General features: G+C 39.6%; 1 protein-coding gene across 3 annotated transcripts in view; it reads left to right on the top strand.

The window, feature by feature from the left end:
* The first annotated feature begins 22 nt into the window (after positions 1–22).
* The window catches only part of polm (polymerase (DNA directed), mu), a 49,058-nt gene continuing 31,521 nt past the window's right edge, over positions 23–17,559 (top strand). Inside the window, exons 1-3 of one of the 3 annotated variants that reach the window (XM_059966615.1) lie at positions 23–142; positions 640–876; positions 10,888–11,068. In XM_059966615.1, coding sequence (XP_059822598.1) covers positions 668–876; positions 10,888–11,068 — 390 coding nt within the window. In that variant the 5' untranslated portion in view covers positions 23–142; positions 640–667. Of the gene's footprint in view, positions 234–639; positions 877–10,887; positions 11,069–17,559 lie in introns of all 3 variants that reach the window. The other 2 variants (XM_059966596.1, XM_059966604.1) reach the window with 2 other exon arrangements.

Here is a 17,559-nt window from a genome sequence, read left to right as displayed (position 1 = left end):
TGCGTGTCCGCGCGGTCCCGGATTCTCGGCCGCGGGGCGTGCGCGCGCGCGCGCGCGCGGCCTGTGCCGGTCGGGTCGCCGGTCTCGCGTTAGAACCCCGCCGCCGAGGACGAGCTGCTGCTCGGTATGGGGGCTCAACCGGGTGAGGGTGATGTTTGAATCCACCTGGACGGCCTCGGCTTCCTTACAGAGCTGAACTGTTTGACTCCGTACGTTAAACCATCGCTCTTACAGTTGTTAAGTTTCACCCTTACTCGTTGTCTGTCTCGCTGTTAATTATCTTCACTTGCATCTTAAGTTTCACTTGGAATATTGATTTAGTGTTGACAGGCATGCTTTTGAAGGAATTGGTATGTTGAATTTCAAGTTGTATTCCCCCACCTACTAAGTTGCCTTCCATGTTTCTTAGTTACATAATAGTTCATGTTGTTCTGAGTCCTGGTGAAGGATTTCTCCTGAAGTGAAGGTTATTAATTTCCCTCCATAAGATGCTGCCTGACCTGCTGATTTCATCCAGCTTTTTGTGTGTGTTGCTCAGATTTATGACATCTTCAGTCTTTCTTGTGTCTGGTGCTGTACCTTTTGAAGTTTGACTCAAGCCCTTCTCTCAGCAGTAATACCCTACCTTTGCCTTCTTAGGTTAGTGAGCTCCTGTGTCAGCTGCACCATGGCCTTGTTGCCTCGAAAGAGGAGGTGCAAAGATATACCAACTTCTGTTGCAACTCAAGACCATTTGGTTGGAAGCAACCCAAATGACAGGGTCAGGTTCAGTGAAGTTGGTATATTTTTGGTGGAGAGGAGAATGGGGGCAAGCAGGAGAAGATTCCTCACAGAACTCGCTCGGAAAAAGGGGTTTCGAGTGGAAGAGCAGATGAGGTGAGTGAGCTAGAGTCGTGTGTGATGCCAGAGTGTGACAAATTCAAGTCCTCTTTGAATGCGTCCAACAGCAAATTTAACACAACATAGCGGTTTTAGTGAGACACCAGCTGTTTTGTGAACTGGTTATCCAGAAAGAACAAGAACTGGGTGTTTTTTTTTCAAGAGACAAAAAAGTATATGCTTTAGCATTCTGAAGTTGTTGTAACCAAAACAAAATATTCCTCTTGCTGGAAATCTGAAATAAGAACTGAAAATTCTGGAGATGGTTGGAATGTTCCAATGCTGCCTACCCTTGCTATTTCCAATATTTCCTTTAGTCATTTGAAGTATTTTTAAAAAAATTCTAGACTCTTAAGTAATTGAGTTATAAGACTTTTATTAGAGTCATAGAGTGATACAGCATGGAAACAGGCCTTTTGGCCCAACTGGCCCATGCTTACTATAGTGTCCTCCCTGCTAGTTAGTCCCATTGTCACATTCAGCCCCTAACCTCCTAGGTCCCTCCTGTCCATGTATGTATGTAAATGCCTCTTAGATAGTGCTGTTATATTTGCTTCATCCACTTCGTTTGGCAGCTCATTTCAGGTATTCACTACCCTCTGTGTAAAATTATCTCTCAGGTCTCTTTTAAATCTCTAAATCTAATATTATCTGTACCCTCTACTTTTGGACCCCCCCCCCAGCACTTGGGGGTGGGCAGAGACTATGATCATACACCTGATCAGTACCTCATGGTTTTATAAACTTCTTTAAGATCACCCGTATTCTCCTGTGCTTCAGATGATAAAGAAACAATGTGGCTGACCTCTCCCTATAACTTAGACCCTCTTGTCCAGACATCATCTTTGTAAATCTCTTCTGCATCCTCCAGCTTGACAGTGTCTTTCCTACAACAGATGACTAGAACTGTGCATAATACTCCAAGTGCTGTTTCACCAATATGTTATACAGATGCAACAAAATGTCCCTGTTCGATGCCCTAACTAACGAAGATTGGCCTCCTTCACCACCCTGTCTATTTGTGGGGCCACATTCAGTGAGCTGTACGCTTATATTCCCAGGTCTCTCTGTTCCACAACAATCTATTCACTGCTCACTTTGATGTGTTTTGGACAGTCAAATTACTGTTAGGTTTTGTAACTTCAAAACTTTAAACTAATTCAAAGGAAGACGCAGGAGTCCAAAATGTGAGTCTTACTTCGTGTTTACTTTAAGAGGGGTGTGTCAGTACACATGGTAGTGTGATGACGTATACAATTCACCTATTTTTACATATAACCCATAATGAGCTATTTAAATGATGAATGCTTAATCAAACAATATATACAAAATTATGCAAATGTTATTGAAATATTGATACACAACACTACAAGCTGCTTAACTACAAACTCCAACTCAATAGAGAATGCATCTCAACTATACACACAGTAGAATATATAATACAACTACTACATACAGACATCCGCAGCATAGTAAATTTTAACTTGACCCATTTGGACCTAAAGATTTAATCGCTGTGGAGGCTTTCTCATTATTGTTTGATAATCTTTCCTGACAAGGGGGATCACTCTGCTTGGCAGGTGAGACTTATGGCTGTGAAACAATTGCAGCTTCTGAGACCTTCTCTGTGGTGGTTTTGGAGTTAACTCTGGGACTGCAGGAAGCTGTGGCTACCTTTCTTCTCTAGCAATTGACTCTGCTCCCCAGATTGATATGTTGTCTCTAGAAATCACTGCTGTATCCTGGAAGTCCTGCTTCTCAGCTTTCTGCCTTCCTCTAAATTCTCTATTCAGGACCTCATTGCTTTTCCTTCCTATGTTATTAGTACCAATATGTACCAAGACCTCTGGCTGCTCTCCCTCCCTCTCTAAAATGCTGTAGATGCAATCCAAGATGTCCCTAACCCTGACACCTGGAAGGCAACAAACCAATCGGGTGTCTCATTCACGTCCACAGAATCTCCTGTCTGTTCCTTTAACTATCGAGTCCCCTATAACTATTGCTATCAGGAACCTGTTACAGTATTTGACAAATCCTAAAAAAGACCACAGCTGTGACGTGTCCTTTACCCTGGGGAATCCATCAATGCTTGAATTTTCTCGGCACACTTGTGTGTCAATCGTGTGACCACAGTAAGTTGGTTGAAACAATCGCACTTGTCGCATCGTGCTCTGAGCTCATAATCTTCTAATCTTTTAGCACTGTCTTGAGGTTTTGGAGATGTTCTTTGACATGCTAACTGATAACAGTGATATCATCCCTGGGCAGCCTTGCAGCACCTGGTCCGTTGCTTTCTGCCAGAGTACAGGTGCAGATGTAATTACAAAAATGAGCCTATTATAATATAATAAAGCCCTTTGTGAATGTTTATGGTGTGAAACACCTTGGACTCTTCTTCCATCTCCATCTGTAAGTAAGCCTCAGTTAAGTCCATTTTGCTGAAGTGTTTCCCTCCAGAAAGGTTTGCAAAGATATCCTCTATCTTGGGCAGAGGGTATTGAGCTACTTTCAGTACTGAGTTGATGGTGACCATAAAATCACCACAGATCCTGACAGTTCCATTCTTCTTGGCTACTGGGATCACTGGCATTGCCTGTGGGCTCCACTCAACTTTAGAAAGAATTCCATCAACTTTCATGCGATCTAGCTCACTGGCTACTTTATCATGGATGGTATAAGGAACCAGACAGGCTTTGTAATTCTTGGGTGCAGCATTTTCATTTAACATTATTTTACCCTTGATTTGTTTGTGTTATCTAAGGCCGGCCTTTAACACTACTGTGGCATCATCCAGTATCTTTCTTAATTCACTTTCAAATGGCTTCAGTGCAGGGGATGTAGCATGCAAATAGTGGATGGATCTCCAGTCAAGTTGCAGTTGTCTCAGTCAACCGCAGCCCCAAGATGCTGGTCCTCTTGTTTTTACCACAACAAGTTCAATGTGGCTTGTTGCTTCTTATATTTCCCTGTTTCAGATGCCTTTCTCATAGGAGTTGTGTTTTCTCCAATATAACTTCTTAGTTAGATATCTGTAGGCTTCATCTTAGTATCTTTGAAATGCCATTCAAACTCATTATGTGGAATGACTGAAACAGCAGAACCAGTGTCTAATTCAATTTAAATTGTTGTTCACTTCTGGCGTAAGCCATATTATTTGTCTGTTGTTAGTTTTCACACTGTATATCTTAAGGCTACACCGTCCGATGTCATTTACATCTTATCAGATTTTTTTAAATCAACAACATGCAGATTAGTGACCTTGTTGAAACTGCAACTTGACATTTTAGCTTTTTCTCTTCCCTGAGCAGTTAATTTATTTTGTCTGCTATTTGTATACATCCTACCTTGCGTTATGTACCCCTTAACTGGGTGTCTGACCAACAGAGAGAGAAGAATCCGTTGGAGTGTAGTGGTACTATATTTAAAGGTGTTTATTAACAAAAATAAGCAAAACCATATCAATAATGCAAATATACATATAACACAAGGTAGCAGTAATAAACCTAAAAGTGTAGGAATAATAATAATAAGCAATAATAAACAAGCTCTATCGATGTCTAGAGGTAAATAAATTGTCATAGAATATAAAGTTCAGTTCATGAGTGCTGAGGTAGTTAGGCTTGTTGAGTTGTAATCGTTGGAGAGAGAGAGAGAGTGAGCGAGTGAGATGTAACAGCTGCAGTCAGGCAGACCTTGAATTATTTTTTTCTTATTCCATCGTACCGTTGTGGTCATCCAGCTATGACCTCTCCAACCTTCTGCTGGACCATTCTTCTGGGGTGGACTTGTCACTCTGGCATGAGTGGACACACACACAAGTCCCCACCGGCCCTGCTGTCACGCTGTGAGCTTTACTGACTGATCTCCTGATTCAGTCTTCGAATCCCCCACCTTTCCTTGTGGGTTCCAACACTCAATCAGTGTCCACTGGCATGTCTGAAGGGTGTCTCTCCAGACCTGTCTTTTTATCCCTACTAATGGGATCTCAGCTATCCATCAATTCTGAATGACTGCCCATCAAATCAGACCACTCCTGCAGTCCACTGAGGAATGTTAACGAGCAAACTATTGTCCTTGCAGCGAAACAGTAATAATTCAAAAGGAGTCACAATACAGTTAATCTCCCCCTCTCTTATCTGTCGCAGATGTTCTTGCCTGTTTTTCATCTCTCTTTCTCATGGTCAGCTTAGCAACAGTAATACTTCATGGTTCTCGGGGGGGGGTAACTCTGTACCCCATTGGTCATCAGGTCTGTTCATCACTCATAACACGTGGCATTTTTTTGCAAGTTTCACCTTTAAACCTATACTTATTTAGTGTATAGGAGCCCCTGTCAGAACGTCGACACAATTTGTTCGGCCAGGCCAATTTCTGTTTAGATGTTGCAGTTTTGTTCACACTCAGTTTCGTTCCTGACTGTAGCTCAATTACATCTCTCTCTCTGGTTTACATTGAAACACGGATTTCAACTGCTCCTTTAAATGTAAATTGTATTTCAGTTAAGAGCAGTTTTCAAATGTTTTGTAAGATTTCACAAACTAAAAGATCTCTCAGTGCATCATTAAGACCATTACCGAACTGACAGTGCTCAGACAACTTCAATTCAGCCACATACACTGAAATGGACTCCCATTCTTTTTGATTCCACCTCTGAAACTAAAGAGTTCTGCGATCAACAATGGCTTTGGTTCTAACTGTTCCTGCATTACTTAACAATATCATCAAAGCTAATTTCTGCTGGTTTGGTTGGAGCAGTTAAACTTTAAAGCAATTTGTATGCCTTTAAACCTAATGCACTTAGCAAAATTGGTGGATGTTTTTCACTGGTTATTTTATTTGCTTCAAAATACTGTTCAATCTGTTCAGTATTCATGAGCCAGTTATCTCTTGTGGAATCAAATGCATCAATTTTTCTGATGTAGCCAGCCATTTCAGCTTTTTTTTTCTTAATAATTACTATCAAGCAGTGTTTGTTCTTTATGAACTTGTGAATTCTTCCATTTACTGTTTTTTGTTAACTTGACCCTGTCTCCAAGTGTTGGGTTGCATTTTTCACTCTTTTTTTTTGCTGCTTTTTAAAAATTTGAATATTTCGCTGCACTTCAACAGGTTGATAGCCGTCTTGAGTTTTAAAAATACCTTGATGCCAATGTTGTATTTGTAACTTCAAGACATTACACTAATTCGAAGTAAGGCATAGGAGTTCAAAATGTGAGTCTACTTCATGCTTATTTTAAGTGAGGCATGCCAATACACGTGGTGGTGTGATGACACATGGAATTCACATATTTTACATATAACCTGTAATGAGTTATTTAAATGGACAAGAATGCTTTATCAAACTAGTATATATACACATACACACAAAGTTACTCAAATATTACTTGAATAAGAAATGCACAAAATTCTCCTGACACTTATCTAAGTTGAAATCCATGTGCCATTCTCAGTCCATTTCTCTAACTGATTAAGATCTCTTTGCAATTCATTGTAACTTTTCACTATCAACAAGGCAACCTAATTTAGTATCAGCAAACTTGCTAATCATGCCATGTAAGACTGTAAGAGATAGGAACAGAATTAGGCCACTCAACCCATCAGGTCTGTTCTGCCACTCCATCATGGCTGATTTGTCATCTCTCTCAACCCTTTGGCATCCTTACTAATCAAGAATCTATCAACCTCTGTTTTAAATGTACCTAGTGACTTCCACAGATTCACCACCCTCTGACTAAAGAAATTCCTCCTTATCCATGTCCTAAAGGATGTTCTTGTATTCTGAGCTTGTGCCCTCTGTACATTCATATCCAAAACATTCATATAAATAATGAATAACAGAGGTCCCCACACTGATTTCTGTGGTACTCACTAGTCACAAGCCTCCTGGAGAATCAACTATCACATTCCACTTCCAAATTTTGAATTTACCTTGCTAGCTCTCCCTGAATCCCATGTGGCCTAACCTTCTAGATTAGCCTGCTGTGCAGGACTTTGTCAAAGGTCTTTACCACAGCACATATGGTCTACATCCACTGCTGTACCTCCATCTCTCCCCTCAATTTCCTCTTCAAAAAAAAACCTCCAAAAGATTCATCAGACATGACCTCTCACACTTAAAACCATGCTTGGCTAATCCTGTTCAGGCCTTGACTATCCAATCTTGTCCCTCAGAATTTCCTCCCGAGACATCCCTACATCTGAAATCAGGCTCAGCAGCCTGTAGTTTCCTAGCCTGTCCTTATTACCTTTCTTGAACAATGTTAGCTAACCTCTAGTCTCTGGAACTTCTCCTGGCTAACAACGAAGCAAATAGCTCTACAAGGCAACTCTGATTTCTTCTATGGCCTCTTATATAGTCTGGGGAGCACTATATCAGGTGTATTTGCCCACATTAATACATTACAAGACTGCAGTTACCTCCTTCATAATGTGCATATGATCCAAGATCTCATTACTTATTACCTTCATTTCTTTGACATCTCTGATTTTCTCTCTGAGGAGAATTGGACATTAGAAATCTTAGCCATCATCTGTGGCTTCACACAGAGGTCCTTGTGTTCCATAAGAGGATCTAGTCTCTTCCAAGACACCCTTTTACTGTTAAATTGACTGAAAAGCCTCTTGGGATTATCTTTAACCCTGTCTGCAGAAGTCATATTATTCCCTCTTTTTGTCTTCCTGATTTCCCTCTTAAGCCTGCTTTTGAACTTTTTGTATTAATTGAGGGATTTATTCATTGTCACTTCCTTCATTTTTTTCCTTACCAGAGCCTCAATATTTCTCATCATCCAAGATTCCCTGAATTTGGTATGCCTACCCTTTTCCCTAACAGGAACGTGCTGCCCCTGAACTCTTGATGTGGCCTTTTTAGATGCCTTCCAATTGCCAACTGCTTCTTTGTCGCCAATTTGACTCCCAGCTAGATCCCGACTAAAGTTGGCCTGCTGCAGGTTAGGACTTTAACCTGTGGCCTGTTCCATCTTTTTCCATAATTATTTTAGAGCTAATAAAATTGTGGCCACTGGACACAAAGTGCTCTCCAAATACCACTTCATTTACTTGGGACAAGTGTAAGTGGCCTTGAGAATGTAGTGGTGAGCTCTGCTTCCGAACTACTGCAATTCTGCTGATGGGTTTGGCTATGGCATTCTTGTTTTTAGAGACAACAATGATATGTTTCCAAGGCAGTACAGAGTATTACTTGGAGAGCAGAGCGAGGCAAAACAGAAGCATATTTGCAGAATAACAGTTTGAGGGATTTCTGCTGGTCTGTACTAGATAGCAGCCCAGTTGATCTGAGATATAAATATGAATATGGAATTGGAAATAGTTTCAGGAGCAAGATAATGGCAGACCAAGGTTGAATTTTGAAAGCAATACACAGAGGAAATGGAGAACCAGTCATATTTGTCAAGGGTCTAGCATAGTAGAGTGTGAGTTAGCAGAGGGCAGATCTTGGGGAGCTTAGTCTGTACCAAAGGAAGATGCTGTGTTAATCTCAATCTGAACTTTCTTTTGTCAAAAATTGCGAACAAGGCAGTTTACAACTGTGTAACTTACCCAGGCTTTGAAAACAATTTGGATTATTCTCTGAAATGCCTCAGGAAATAAGAAAGTAGTTCAGAAATTGGAAGCCAGATGCATGCTGCGCTAGATTGCACACTTTGACATGACATGATGCAAAGGACGTAAAATCTTCGAATTTTAATTGAGCACGTGAACCTGAAAAATGATTCTTCATTATATTCACAGTTAGAATGGCTTTGTTTGTTTTTACCTCTGGAGGAATTTTCAATTGATTAGATGAAGAGCTGGAGAGTTGTAGTATTGTAATTATAGGCTTCAAGATTTCAATATTGGTGTACGTAATAGAAATGAGGAGGAATTTCAGTATAATGCGTAATACAGAAAGACCTGAAGAGTTACTTTTTCCTTTTATTTTTTAAAGTTGTTTTAAATTTATTAATATGCTGAATAGCTGCAGCTTGAATACTGGGCAGCCCACTCAATCAGAACAGGTGACGTTCACAAGAGTTGAGTTTCTTGTTCGTGACTAGTGGCCATTTTACAACTATGTTTTAAGCATTTCTCATTTCAGTCTGACATCCAGCAATCTTGCTGGAGACGTGTACAGCCAGACATTGCCTGAGGATAGGACTGGGCTCAGATGCTGCTTACCATCTCTCATCTGGTTATCCTACCAAAAATATCACAGTGGTGTGTCAATGTATGTAGCAGGGAGTCAAAATTAAATATGCATTTTAACTGGAAAATAAAGAAGTGTTTTTTTTTGTGTTCTATCTTGTGCAATATGTTGCAATTACCACAGGCCTGCTGCAATAAGAGAATTGAAATAGAACAAACATTTAGAAAATCATAAAACTATAATCTTTGCTACGGAAGCATAACGGTTAATGCAACACTATTAGTTCAGAGTATTCCAGGGTTTGGAGCTCAATTCTAGTGTCACCTGTAACATGCTCCCCCATGGAATATGTGGGTTTTCCCTGGGTGCTTCAATTTGCTCCCACAATCCAAAGACATACAGGGTAGGTTAATTGGTCATTGTAAATTGTCTCATCATTATGTTAGGGTTAATCGGATTTGTTGGGGGTTGCTGGGATCTGCAGCTCAAAGGGCCGGAAGGGCCTACTCTGCGCTGTGTAAATAAATAAATTCTCCAAAACTTCTTTTCATATGCTTCTGCTATTGGTCTTCAGTTGTAATAGTTAAATCATTGGAATGAAATTAAAGCATAGTTTGCAGTGGGGATTAAATCCAGAGTTGCAAGCCAAAGTTTGAAGTCATTGGGAGTAAATGGCCAATGGCCACTACATGTTTAAAGATGTCCCAGAATACTTTCCCCAGTAGCTTTTCCATTTCTATCCTCCTGATAATGGTGGAAATAGTCAATGTTTTGCTGGGAAAACTTTTGGCAATAAAGTAAGGTCCTCTTTTACCATCGCTACTTTAATACCACCATTAAATATTGAAATTCCAGTTAACCTGGTTTAGGAAGTAGAAATTACCCAGTACTCTGGGTGCTCGTAGAACTCCAGAACTCTGCTTTGAAAAGTAAATGTTGGGATTAAGTGCTTTGATTGTGATTTTACCCTGACCCCTTTGACTGCTACTTCTCTCAGAGATTAGAATTAAAATTCTGATCCTTCTATCTAAATCACTTCAAGCTGTATCTCTTCCAACTTCTAATTTCTGGCTGACATCCTCCAGTTCTCCATCTGTTTGGTTTTGACTTGTCTTGACTAGGAAACACATTCTGAAATACCCTCCCTTGCACTGGAATTTGCCTCTTCACCATCTTAAACTCCGTTTATTCTCCAGCTCTGGAGTGGTTTTTTTTTATCCTCCGTTCGTTGTTGGAGCATCCATTTTTACTTTAATCATCTTTCTGTACTATATGGCAAATTATTATTTCATGATTTAAGTTCTGTTTTAACTGAGACTTCTGTTTGTTACTGTGAACGTTGTTACGCTTTAGAATAAAGTCTAGTTTGATACTTCAGTCTTAAAATTTTGAACGATAACTATCATTGATAAGTATTAGCATTATTGATTTCCATATATGTAAGTTTACAGAAATACAAACTGTACCAGATAACCCTTTACATGCCCATTCCCTTCTCTAAAGCCAATACGTATCAATTTAGCTGCTTTTGTGTTCTTGATTACTTCACTCTTTGTAAGTCTGGCTGCAAAGCAATGGATATTCAAACCAACAAGAAGTAGAAAAAGAAAAAATAATGTGCTAATGTATTTATTGAAATATGGAGTTTGATATGGGCGGGAGGGGGAAGTCAGAATAAAGTATGGAAATAATTTAAAACACTCCTAATTTAAATAACGCAGCTGCAGTTTTCCAGATTGTTTTGAGGGAACGTGCTTATTATTTCAGATGTGTGCTCTTATAGGAAGTCAATTTGTGCCAAGTTCTGAATTATACATAGGATGGTTTTGAGTTTTATGAAATTTAATGTTTGTTTCTTTCAGTGAGTTGGTTACTCATGTTGTGTCAGAGAATAACACTGGCAACGAGGTGTTGGAATTGCTGGAGAAACAGAATGGAATTCGCAGAACTGGATTCAATGCAGCCTTGGTAGAGATTACATGGTTTACTGAGAGTATGGGGGCAGGTAGACCACAGGAAGTGGAAAGTCGCCATCAACTACAGGTAATAATGGAAAACTTTTAAGAGAACACTTGATAAATGCAGGCAGTTTTGTAGTTGATAAAGAATGTATGTAAGAATTGCACCACTTATTGTGGTATTTTGTTAAATATAACTGAGAGGTTTAATTCCTGATTCTTTATATGTTAGCTGCCATCACTTAGTTCATCCCTAACAGCTGGACAACCTGGGGCTCTGTGGTGCTGATCCTCTGAGGAAACAAATATGGTTAGAAGACCATCAACTGAATGAAAGGCCCAGAAGTCTGTCTACTAGTCTTCCTACTACAAGAGCTGTACACTGCGGAATGGCAAACTCCAGCGTTCAGGAATGGGTGCAGCTGGACACATTCAAGTGAGGCGCAACTGACACAGAGGATCTATGGGGAAAGGTTTCCAGCCTTCTGCTCATCATTTTATAATGTGATGCTGAAATGTTCCGCACACTTGACAAAATCGAACCTGACCCCTGGTCCTGACTCCTTATCTATGATTCCTGCAGCAAAGTGTTCATGATAAATAATCGGAAGGAGGCTGGCTTTGATTGTTTTCTCCCTTGGTGTTACAGGTCATTGCCACTCCTCGTGGATCCATAACTGGTGCTTTTAGCAAAGGAAAAGACAGAGCTAAATATCTTAGAGTTATGTTCCTCCATTTAATCAGAATAAGTGAAGTTGTGGAAGCTCATATAATGACTGATAAGCATCTGAGGCATTCCCAGGAAGTGTTTACCTCACTGTGTCTCCATCAATGGATCATGTTAGGGATATCAGGATCTAATTTTACCTTTCTGTTTTTATTTATACCCTGGAAGTGGACGTTGCTGGTTAAAACAATGCTTGTTTGTTTGTTTATTTAGTGATGCAGCTTGGAGTAGGCCATTCAGGCCCCTTGAGCCACTCCACTCCAGCAATCCTACAACCCCGATTAACCCTAACCTAATCATGAGACAATTTACAATGACCAGTTAACTTGCCCGCTACGTCTTTGGACTGTGGGAGGGAACTGGAGCATGCGGGGAGAACATATGCGTCCAATCGGAGGACATGCTGAGACTCCTTACAGAATGGTGCTGGAATTGAACTCCGAACACTGGAGCTGTAATAGTGTTGCGCTAACTGCTATGCTGCAATGGCGCCCAATTTAACAATATTTAACAACAATGTTAAAAACAATGTTGAATTCCTCTTTGTAATGTGTTTAAGATGCTGATCTACTTCATCAAATACCTGCAGTGCTGTGGCAAAGGTATTTGTCATACTGTTTTTGTTTTACACGGAGTGTTCAGGATTTTGACACAGCCTTTGGGAAGAGGACAGCTCGGTAACACCTTCATAACTGGACATACTTGAAGATCTACAGTTCCTTCTGTGCCAGTCTGTATGACAGGAAGGTCATGGACAGCGCAGCCTCCTAGGACTTCCTATCCTCTATTTGGAGTTTTTAGATGGGAAAATCTTGACTAGGCGGTGTACCTGGAAGAGCTGATAGACTCCTTCCATTCCCTTGTGACAAATAAAACTCCCAAAAGTGACAACTTACTGGCCAAGGTATATTTGGCTCTGTGGAACTGATGGACCCCAGACTTGCTAGAAATGAACCATGCAATGGATCTATCTGGCAGCGTCAGAATCCATGAGAATGGGCATTATCACACGAGTTTGAATCCAAGTCGGGCCACTCCCGAGCACACTTTCCATCCGTGTCAGGTTGAGCGTCAAGCTAGCCACTTGGCCTCGTTTTTAAAAAAAATCAACAAGGGTCGAGTCAGGAACGTTCATATCGTGACCCAGTTAATAGTAAAGGAGACCATTCCTGACACCACACGCCAGACAAGAATGGCTGACTGTCTGGTGCGACACGCTAAAAAAAATACAAAAAATCTATAAACAGAAGGAGGAGAAGACAAACATCTAGAATTGGAGACCCTGTTGAATGTGCCTTACAAGACCCTTTCCAAGGTCATTGCTAGTTGGATCATTTGTTCTGAAACAGGTGATCTATACAGACAAAGCCTATTTGCGTATTGGCTGGAAATTCTCTGACACCCTTGTACAGTATTGCTAAACGATGCAATAGCCATAATGTAGGACAGGGGAGGAGCAGACATTTGTTGGTGAGCTTGAACTACAGGAAAACCTTTGACAGAATATTGCTCACATATGTGATGGATATGCTTTTCAAAATGGACTTTGTGAAAGGAATCAGGGATCCAACTGCTCTAGGTACTGCAGATGCTGGTAGTGTAGAATGGTGGGAAACATAGCTTCCCCTCAAACCTGGAAACCAGCAGGCTTGCCCACTCTTCTGTCTTGTTTGTTAGATTGAGCCTTTTGCAGGAGGAGGAGTAGGGGCACTCAGATTAAACCTTCCAAAATGTGGATGACATCACAGTCTTCTGTCCAGACTTGTGGTTGTTCTGCAACTTGATCAGTATCTACAACCAGTTTTAACTGGCTTCTTGCCAGAGTCAATGTAGCAAGAATGAGGACCTGTTCTGTGGTATCTGGCCCACCTCTGTTTACTCATCACCTAGTGTGACTATCTGAAGGTGCTTGAAATTTGGTTTGGAGTACTGGAATTAGCTGAATTAGCAAGAATTAGCTGGATTGCCAAGGTAAAACAAAACTTGTCCCCCTCAATGGGTGAGATCCTGGTAGTCAGCTGCACAGTGCTGCTGAGGATGGGCACTTTTGTGGCCCATCTTCATCACCTCTGCTGTGACAGTCACCTGGGACATCTTCTGTTTCATGTGGAGATCCAGGTTAGTGTGTCCATGATGCACAAGTCTTGAGAAAAAGTGGATAAAAACATCCAGAATAGCCCCTATCCTGATGTGTGGCTGCTTCAGGCTGTGCATGGTGACATTTGATGTCTGGGTATTTTTGTTTCTGTTTGTCCCTGGTGTTATGAAGTGTGGACCTGGCCTCGTTGCTGTACTCTGTGGAGTAGTGGTTACTGCATTGCTTTACAGCAGCAGTGACTGGGGTTCAATTCCCACCAATGTCTTTGAGGAGCTTATACATTCTTCCTGTGACGGTGTCTAGGTGCTCCGGTTTCCTCTCAAGTTCCAAAGATGGAACTTTGGTTAATCTACATTGGTTAATAGATTAATTGGTCAAATCAGTGTAATTGAATGGCACAGGCTTGCTGGACCAGCAGGGCCTGTTAAGGATGGCATCTCGCTTTTAACAAAAAAAACATATTTTAGTCAGATATATCTGGCTGCACATTTTGTCCTTCATAGAAATGTTTCTGCAGAAAAATACTTTTGACTACAAGTCCATCAGACTTGGTCAGCGGGGTATGTATTACAGGCACAGCAGGAGAAAGACACAATAGATCCTGTTTTCCAAGCAGACTGCCAATTTGTTTGACAGAACTTCCCAACAAGGCCCCTGCTGGTTGGCAGTGAGAGCTACCTCTCCCCTCCCCCAAGTAATGAAAGTAAGCATGGCATATGCCTTCAGTATCACCCTATCAACTGTGCATGTACTCTTAGGAGTGGCTGCACACCAGGACCCCAAAACTCGGGGTTCATCAGCATTGTGTGTGTACTCTCCCAAGGTGCAGCACCTCACACTTGCCTGGATTAAACTCTATCTTCTGCTCTCTGCCCATATCTGCAACTGATTTATATTCTGTTAAATCTATTGGCAATCTTCTACGCAATCCACAACATCATCTATTTTTGTGTCATCTACAAATTTATTTACCCACCCTATCACATTTTCATCCGGGGGGGGGGGGGTGGAGTTTCAAGATGGCGACGTAAACATCTGCCTTTTAGGCGCTCTTCACTTTTCTAACTATAATCACCCTTTAATCAAATCTTTTCGAATTTAATCAAATGAGTTGATATTTTCGATTGACTTTTTTTTCCCTAAAACTATATTTGATCTAACTTTGCCGAGCTTAAAATGGCTACAAGTAAGAAATCGTCTAAGGAGCCTTTATCTATCGACGCAATTTCTAATCTTCTGGACGTTAAATTTGCAAGTTTGGAAAGCAAGATGGAAAGTAAAATGGCAAGTTTGGAAGATAACCTGGAAAGTAAAATGACAAGTTTGGAAAACAAGCTTACCACGAAAATGTCTGAACTTGAAGGAGCTGTTAAATCGCTTGATACTAAGTTTCAGTCGCAGGCAACAGATATTCAGCGGCATGAAGATAAGTTGGAGACTCTTGAAAAATTAATTGTTGAAAAAGCACGTACACTTGAGGAGTTGGATAAGAAGGTACAATCGACTCTTAAAGTTGTAAATCTGCATAAGTTTAAAATTACTGATCTCGAAAATCGATCTCGCAGACAGAATTTGCGAATTATCGGGTTTTCCGAAAAAGTTGAGTCCGGTGATTTAACTGAATTTTTCTCTAAATTACTGTGGGAAATTTTCGGTGATGAAGGTTTGCAAACTAAACCTGTTATTGACCGTGCTCACAGAGTTGCGAGGTTTTCGTCTATGACTGATAAGCCACGAGCGGTGATTGTTCGCCTTCATTATCCTCGTGATAAAGATCTTTTAATTCGATTAGCTCGTAAAGAAAGGTATGGTTTCTTACAATAACTTCCAATTTCGAATTGTTGAGGATTATTCTTATGAGGTTATGAGAGCCAGAATCGCTTTTAAACCAGTGATGGCAGAGATTTATTCGATTGGACTTAAACAAGTTTTAATGTATCCAGCGAAGCTTAGAATTACGCTGAGCGACAACAATCAGCAAATTTTTAACACTCCGGAAGAAGCGAAGAAATTTGTTGAAGAATTTCGATCTTCTACTGCAACTTGAACTATGTGTTATGTGGAAGATTTTTTGGAGAGAGGATATCTTTCTATCTTAAGTTTTAACCTATGAAGCTGGGTTATAACTTTTTATTTTGATCTATGGATCTGGTTTTTTTTTACTATCATCATTGTTTATAGATGTTCTTTTTAATTTTTATAATATCTTTTTTTCTTTCTGTTTTGGTTATATACGTTTATATTTTGCAATAATGATTTACTTTTTTTTTAAGATGTCGTTTCTTTTTCCCGTAAGATTCTGTTTTTTGTAAGTATTTATTTGTTTGCCTGTACTCAGAAATGGGACGAATGTTTTGGATTTTTGGTCTTTTTTTTATATATATTGTACTGTTTATTATATCCTTTTTTTAAAATCTTATTTTGTCTTTTAATAGATTGCTGAACTCACATTTGTATTTAGTAATATGGCTTTTTCAAAATGGCGTTTCTTCTTCCCATAAGTCTTTGCTCTTGAAACGTCATCTTGTATTTGAACACGGGATTTTTTTTTTAAAGGTATATTACACTTTTAAATTTTGATATTTATACTTTTTTTATTATTAATGATTGTTTGTTTTATTATATTAGTTTTCTTTTATTCTGATTGATATATTTTTTTTTTGCAACTCTATATCTTAATTTGGGTGTTATATAGTTTTCTTTTAATCTTTTTTATAGAGCTGCCATCTTGAAATGGGGGTAATATTAGTATTAGATTATGCGCGAAGGGTGGGGGGAGGGGGTAGGGATCTTTTTTCACACTTTTGCTTTTTATTTTTTTGCTTTTAGTTTATGGGCCGACTTTAAATTATTAATATTGTTGAGGTGTCATGTTCTCCGGTTGCTCCTGAATCAATTTTCCTCCTTCCTGAATTGTGGGTTATGTGTCTTTCTAACCTTTTATGATACACACAACTAATATTAGTATGATGGATAAATCTGTTAACTTTATCTCCTGGAATACTAATGGTTTAAATCATCCGATTAAACGTAAAAAAATATTTAAAGTATTCCATAGACTAAATGCTAATATTATTTTTGCACAGGAGACCCATATCAGGAGGGAGGATAATCAACGTTTTTTTAGGTTCTGGAAGGGTCAACAATTTCACTCGAATTGTACCGCTAAAATTAGGGGTGTGTCTATTTTTATAGACCCCTCAATATCGTTTACACATCATGAAATTATTTCTGACCCACAGGGTAGATTTTTGTTGATAACTGGTTTACTCTTCCATCGGAAAGTTGTTCTAGTTAATATTTATGATCCAAACTTTGACTGCCCTGAATTTTTTACACGTTTATTTACTTCCCTTCCTAATCTAAATGAATATATGTTGATAATGGGTGGAGATTTTAATTGTTGTTTGAATCCTTCGATGGATAGATCTAAACCTATTCGTACTCTTCCGAACAGATCAGCCCTACTTATTAATTCGTTTATGGTTGATTCGGGAATTACAGAAATATGGCGGTTTTTGAATCCTAAAGATAAAGAATTTTCATTCTTTTCACATGTATATCATAGCTATTCTAGAATTGACTATTTTCTTATTGATCATCGGTTATTAACGGATGTTATTGATTGTAAATATGATTCTATTACTATTTCGGATCATGCACCTTTGAAGTTATCTATTAAGATTTCGGACTATTCCAATAATATCAGATCTTGGAGGCTTAACGCTACTTTGCTTCAAGACCCAGAATT

The sequence above is a fragment of the Hypanus sabinus genome, chromosome 1, assembly GCF_030144855.1.
Source record: "Hypanus sabinus isolate sHypSab1 chromosome 1, sHypSab1.hap1, whole genome shotgun sequence".
In the NCBI taxonomy this organism is placed as follows: domain Eukaryota; kingdom Metazoa; phylum Chordata; class Chondrichthyes; order Myliobatiformes; family Dasyatidae; genus Hypanus; species Hypanus sabinus.
This window is presented reverse-complemented; position numbering and strand designations above follow the sequence as displayed.